The sequence below is a fragment of the Octodon degus genome, unplaced genomic scaffold, assembly GCF_000260255.1.
Source record: "Octodon degus isolate 3935 unplaced genomic scaffold, OctDeg1.0 scaffold00135, whole genome shotgun sequence".
NCBI classification, from domain to species: domain Eukaryota; kingdom Metazoa; phylum Chordata; class Mammalia; order Rodentia; family Octodontidae; genus Octodon; species Octodon degus.
In genome coordinates this window covers 2,183,618-2,190,126 of record NW_004524711.1, presented here as the reverse complement: position 1 = coordinate 2,190,126, position 6,509 = coordinate 2,183,618, and the positions used below count along the sequence as shown (strand labels likewise).

Sequence of the window (6,509 nt, the reverse complement as noted above, 5' to 3'; positions counted from 1 at the left end):
AAATTAAATTGTGAGTCCAACTAAGCGGCCAGAATGTAGTATATCATATATACAAATCTATGACCCATTCAGTGTATTCACACAATATTTGATTAGATTAATGTAGACAAAAATATCCACTAAGAAAAATTTTTCATGACAATAAAAAATTACTAAGAATAAAACATAACAAAAATACTGGAATGGCAAATATATGACCAGCATTTCTAATAGTTTGGGGATAGGCTATCACACACAGTTTTAGTATGTGGTAGACATGGATAGGGTCCATGATGCTTACTGAAGTCCAGGTGTCACTTGTGGGACTGAGCCACTGCTATTTCCTTGATATCCACCCTGTAGACCCAGACAGAATCATGCCCCATAGGGTGCAGGAGAAGTCCATTTGTAGAGTGTACTGATGGAAATATTTTGCTGCTGAATACAAGAGAATAATTGAAAGACTGCTGTTGTATACCTCTTTTTCTCCTATGTTTGTTTGCCCTATTTTGTGGGTTCTTTCCATTCTCATTCATGGAATTGTGATAATTTTGATCCCTCTCTATAAACTTTTAGTAGTCTTGTAGGGTTGGCTTTGTCATCATGAAATTTTTTAGTTGTTCTTTTTCATAGAAGTATTTCACTTCTCCATCAAACTTGAAAGAGAGTTTTTCAGTGTATATCAGTCTGGATCAGAATTTGTTTTCTTGCAAGACTTGAAGTACTTTGTTTCATGCTCTTCTTAACTTGATGATTTGTGAAGAGAAATCTGCCATTATTCTGAGGGGTTTTCCTTTAAATGTGATCTGTTTCTTTTCTCTACCAGGTTTCAGTATACTGTTCCTGTGCTGAATTTCTTGGATCTTGATTATTATATGGCTGGCTGTGGATTTAATTGGGTTTGTGTTATTTGGAGTTTTATATGCTTCAGTTACCTAAATGTCAGATTGTTTCCCTATATTTAGGAAGTTTTGTGCTATTACTTCTGCCCATATTCTTTTTTTTTTTTAAGTTTGAAAGAACTCTGTGGGCCAGACTTTAGATGTTCTTTTTATTTATCTATTTTATTTATTTGTTTTATTTATTTATTTATTGTGTGTGTGTGTGTGGCCAGCTCAGCCCACCAGGGGGCGGGGCTGGCTGGCATGTGGTGCTGGGGGATTAGAACCGCGGTCCCTTAGCTTAGCCTGTTCTAAGTAGGTGCTTTAGACCACTGAGCCATCTCACCAGCCCCTGCCCATATTCTTTTTATATCATTTGTATGTTTCCTTTCTTCTCATTGATGCCTATTAGTCTTACATGGTTCATCTTTGCATCATCTTGCAGATGTTGAATTATTTTTTCCTGCATCCCAGTTGTTTTGTTTTGTTTTACAGTACCGGGGATTGAACTCAGGACCTTGCACTTGCCAGGCAAGTGCTCATTCTACTGAGCTATCTCTCCAGCCCCATCCTAGTTGTTTTTAAGAGATATTTTTTCTTACCTTTTCACTAGCTACAATGGTGTCTTCAAGATCTGAAAGTCTATTTTCACTTTCATTCAAATGGTTTTGCCAGCTTGTGACTGAGGTTTTAATTTCCTGTATATCACTTTGAATCTGCTTCATGCATTCTATTTCTTTCCTATATTGCTCATTCAAGGAGTCCATCATTTTTCTACTCTCCTCTGTTGTTTTTATCAGTGTCTTCTTTAGAAGCACTTCATACTTCTTTCATTACAGTTATCATTTATTTTTTACTTCAGAAATTATTTCAGTTTTTTGTTTGTTTGCTTATTTGTTTGTTTGTTTGTTTTGAGAAACTGGGGATTGAACTCAGACCCTTGTGCTTGCCAGGCAAGCACTTATTCTACTGAGCCATCTTCCTGGCCCCTTCAGAGATTATTTCTGATAAGATTTCCTGTATCCTTTTCTGCAGTTGTTTCTTTACTTCAGATGCTATTATTTCAGAGATTTCAGGTATGTGATTTCCAATTTCTTCTATTGTATTGTCTCCTGCATTTGTTCTGGGTGGGCTCAGGGCCTGATAATGCATTTTGTTCCTTCTCTTTGTCTTTTTGCATAGTACTGTCTTCTGACCTTTGGTGTAGAGATTTAGTAGAGTTATTACCTTAGCACCAGGTCTGGATCTACCAGGTTTAAACTTGTGCATATGGATGTGTCTTGGGTCTGGCTGCTGTGCTCCATTTCTTCCTGCTGCATCCTTCGGAAGTGAACCCGCTGTGCCACTCTGGCAAGATTTCTGCTTCTATATCAGCTGGGTGGATCTTGCCTCTAGCCCCTCTGCAGGGAGTTCTGCTTCAGGGTTCCATACCAGGCCTGTCTGATGGAGGACGTTCTACACCATGCCTGGCCTGTGTGCTGTCTAGAACGAGGATCCAGTGGACCAATGGGAAGTCCCACTGACCTGCAGGGCCTGGGTGCTGGCTGGAGCCAAGATCCTGTGAATGTTCACCATGTAACCATCCATTACCATATTGCACACCAGGTGGCAACCACCATCTGTCTGGACCTCACTTTTATGACAGCAAATAACTGACTAAGACATATACTTCTCTCTCTCTCTCTCTCTCTCTCTCTCTCTCTCTCTCTCTCTCTCTCTCTCTCTGCAACAGAGATAATTATAGTTATAACATAGCTGGTAAGCTAAGTAAATAATATACAAGTCACCTTCTGTTCTCCATTTATTTTAAATATCTTCCTCTCTTGATCATTATTAACCAGATCTCTACCCAGAACTGTGGCTATGTTTTGGCATCACCTGTCCAATGTATGTGTGAGCCAACGCGCCAAACTTCAGCCATCAAAATAGAAAAGAAGAGAAGCAGGCACAAACATTTACCCACAGTTCATTGGTCAACTTAAAAAAATGAGATAATTATAAATTAGTTTCCTTGGCAGTTTAGATTTGTATTACATACGAAGATAATATGTTTTGGAAATTTTTCAGAACACACTGAGTGAGTCATAAATCTAGAAGTAGGCAGAGCTGCCCCTCTTTGCTCATGTCCATGTGGTGCCATTTAGGCTCATGCACAACAGGGACAGCAGTCCATTCCCCCAAAAAAACAATGGAGTGGACTTTCTCTTCCTATGTATTAAAGCCATGTTACCCCTCCCTATTGGTCTACTTTTCACCATTGGAACCCAACACCTGAAAACCACAATTTAAAGAAGGAGAAATAACTTGGCTCATGGTTTTGGAGGACCCTTTATGGCAGGCTGACTCCAAGACAGGGGCATCATATCAGATGGTTACGGTGGAGAAAAGAAGCTTAGTTGTTCATGGTGGGCAGAAAGCAGAACATGGCAACGGCACCAGAGAGGAAGAGGCCAGAGACAGGTATATCCCACAAGCCACCTCTCTTTGAACTACCCAAGTACACCCAGAAGTATCCTCTGCTGATCCTCTAGGTTGCTCCCAGACCAATTAAATTCACCCTTTTCCCTCCCACATCTTCCTGCTGGGTTCAGGCCTCTAAATTAGACTCCACTTTTTTAGACTCTAACTACAGAACTTTAGAGTTCAACTTAAGCATTATTTTTGTGACTAGGAAAGTTACATTTGGCTTTATTAATAGCATCCATAATCAGTGAGAAAGCTGATAAACATTTTCAAGCTCAGTTTTCTTTGACTATATTATATTGTGTCTTTCCTATACATCTTCTTTTTATTCCCAGGAACTTAAAAAAAAAAGTGCCTGAGAAGTGTTGGAAAATATCTTGGTGGGACATTTTAAACAGTTTTCCATACTTAAAAAAATTGTATTAATGACTATAGCATTGACTTTTAATTCTTAAGAAATACCTATATTTTTCTCCAAACAGCCTCAAAACCAGTGGACTCCAAATTATGCACTGGCCCTGTACCTAACAGCACACGGCTGTGCCACATTCCCTGTCCAATCGAATGTGAGGTTTCACCCTGGTCAGCTTGGGGACCTTGTACTTACGAGAACTGCAATGACCAGCAAGGCAAAAAAGGTACGTAACAGTACTACTCCATATCTGAAACGCAGAGGTTGAGTCAGGTCACGAATTTAAAAAAGTGATTTCCGCGTTCCTTGTGATTGTTTATAGTATTTTCCAGAAGGGCTCTTTTCCAGCATATAGATCTCAAAGAATGAATAAACCTACCCTGGTGATAGTACCAGGAGATTAAAATGGATGCACATAAGGAAGTGCTTGATTGGTTAGGTAACAAGATAAAGAAGACTTGGGGCACTTAAGTGCCCTGATGAGGGTGAGATGTCCCAGACTGACATGCATGGGCAACTCTCCTCTGCTCCTTATCTTATTTACTGTAACCTATAAAAGGGATGTAACAATAGTTGCCCCCGAGATTGTCTTTGAAGAATCAAGGAGGAAATAAACAAGTCATTCAAGGCCTGAACTATGGGCAGTGACAGTGATCATAGCTCTTTGTTGCTTCAAAGGTAGCAATCTTTTTTTTAAATTTTGTTATCTTTAATTCACAAAATGACACATATGAATAAAGTGAAATAAATATAATGGTTTATTTTGCTGTGTGGTATGGTGAACTAGATTGACACCGTCTCTTAATTTGTTTTTCCATTTTGTTTCAAAGGACAGCCTGTAATAATTCTAATATGCTCTCTTAGCATTAATACATTTATTAATTTTGCTTTACATTGTCAAAGAGACACTGCTCGGGCATTATTAAAAAGCATATAGCAGAACTCTGAATGGTGATCATTGTGCCCAGATAGTTGAGGTTCTGAGTTCAGATTTCCTGAGAGAAAATTCAATGCAGGCTCACAAAGATCATTTCCTGCAAGCTTCCAACATCTCAGAACTTCGTTTTCCAGATTCAACCATGTAACTGTGCTGAAGAATGAGAACTCAATCACTTTCATCCACCTGATCCTATCTCTGAATAGTTTTTTATTGATACCTTAATGATTCTCTATATTTTCTATCTCTATGCTGTCCATCTGCATCCTAAGCCTGATGTAGAACATGAGAGCTATAAGACTTTTTTATTTTGTAGAAGGCTGAAACCAAAATACACTCTTCTCTGCATTCGTTCATTTATTCATTTGCTGAATGGTTCACAGTTCAGGTTAAGCTATGACTTGGGGATGCATACCCTAGTGATTCAAGGCAGAAATGACTTTTCTGCCCTGTGCCCTCGTCTGGCACCCACTCTGAGTTTCACTCAGCTTTCTGAAAGAGCTGTTGACAGGAAATGCTTTCTTTTCCCCAATGACTCAGGCTTCAAACTGAGGAAGCGGCGCATTACCAATGAGCCCACGGGAGGTTCCGGGGGGACTGGGAACTGCCCTCACTTACTGGAAGCCATTCCCTGTGAAGAGCCATCCTGCTATGACTGGAAGCCGGTGAGGCTTGGAGACTGCGAGCCAGATAATGGAAAGGAGTGTGGCCCAGGCACACAGGTTCAAGAGGCTGTGTGCATCAACAGTGATGGTAAGATAGATAGACCTGCCACCGTTTTATAAAACTGCATTTAACCTTGCAAATGTGGTGTTAACTTAGCTAATTTTTTTTTCTCTTAATTGGTTCTATTTAGGTATCTATTTCTCTATCATCTGTCTCTCTCTGTCTCACTCGGTCTCTCTCTCTCTCTCTCTCTCTCTCTCTCTCTCTCTCTCTCTCTCTCCCTCCCTCCCTCTTTACTTCTCCCCCTCCCCCCTGACATCTGTCACATGGTGGCACTGGAGAGATTCCATGAACAGTCATAGGTGTGCCTTTAAATTTGAACACAGACAACATGGAGTAAAACGAAACCATAATCAGGGCAGAATGTATTGAATCAAAAGCAACAAGGAAATGTACCAGTTTCCTAAGTGATATTGTCTTATTTACCTCAGGAAAAGAAATACAAGTTTAGAAGGGTTGTAATTGCTGGGTCTTCCCCAACCGCGTAATGATTTAGTATTTTATATCTAATTTTCTGGAACACAATATTCCATTGTTATTTATCCTTTTACATGTAAGACTTTTACATTCTTTCCAGGAGTGCTGCTATGATTTGGGAGAGAACCCCTTATGCTTAGCAATCTCTGAGTCATATTTAAGAACCATAGGAATCCCACCCCAAATCAAAGCCCCACACACATACACACACATGGTTTAAAATCTCTAGACAAGTTCTTTTTGGAGTCCTGCTAACTCTCAAATCATACAACTCTGCACATCAGAGAATTACAGGCAGTAACCCCCAGGGTCTCATGGTTTGACAGTTTATGCTGTTTACGGCATATGCAGTCCCTTCCTGCTGCCCCCTCTGGGCTACTGGAACATCTGGTAATGTCATAAATCCTCCCATCCTATTTTCTTCCAGCAAGCAGAATCATTGCCTCCTGTGACTCAGTCACTGTTCAGTAGGAAAGAAAGATGTTCTCTGGGGCAGAAGACTGACAGAAGCTAGTGTTACTGAAAAATTAGCTTTTTGACTTTGAAGCATACAGCCTCTCCTTTGTCCAGGGCCTATGTGGGCTAGGCAATATCTGAGCTGGTGCCTGAAGTTGAAATTCAATTATATATATAT

At 40.0% G+C, this 6,509-nt stretch overlaps 1 protein-coding gene across 1 annotated transcript in view; it reads left to right on the top strand.

Annotated features, from left to right (window-relative positions):
* Window positions 1–6,509, top strand: part of Thsd7a (thrombospondin type 1 domain containing 7A) — a gene marked incomplete at its 5' end in the record, with an annotated part of 460,951 nt that overhangs the window by 294,409 nt on the left and 160,033 nt on the right. The window contains 2 exons of the mRNA XM_023701405.1: window positions 3,806–3,961; window positions 5,213–5,425. Of these exons, the coding sequence (XP_023557173.1) occupies window positions 3,806–3,961; window positions 5,213–5,425 (369 nt within the window). The remainder of the gene's footprint in view (window positions 1–3,805; window positions 3,962–5,212; window positions 5,426–6,509) is intronic.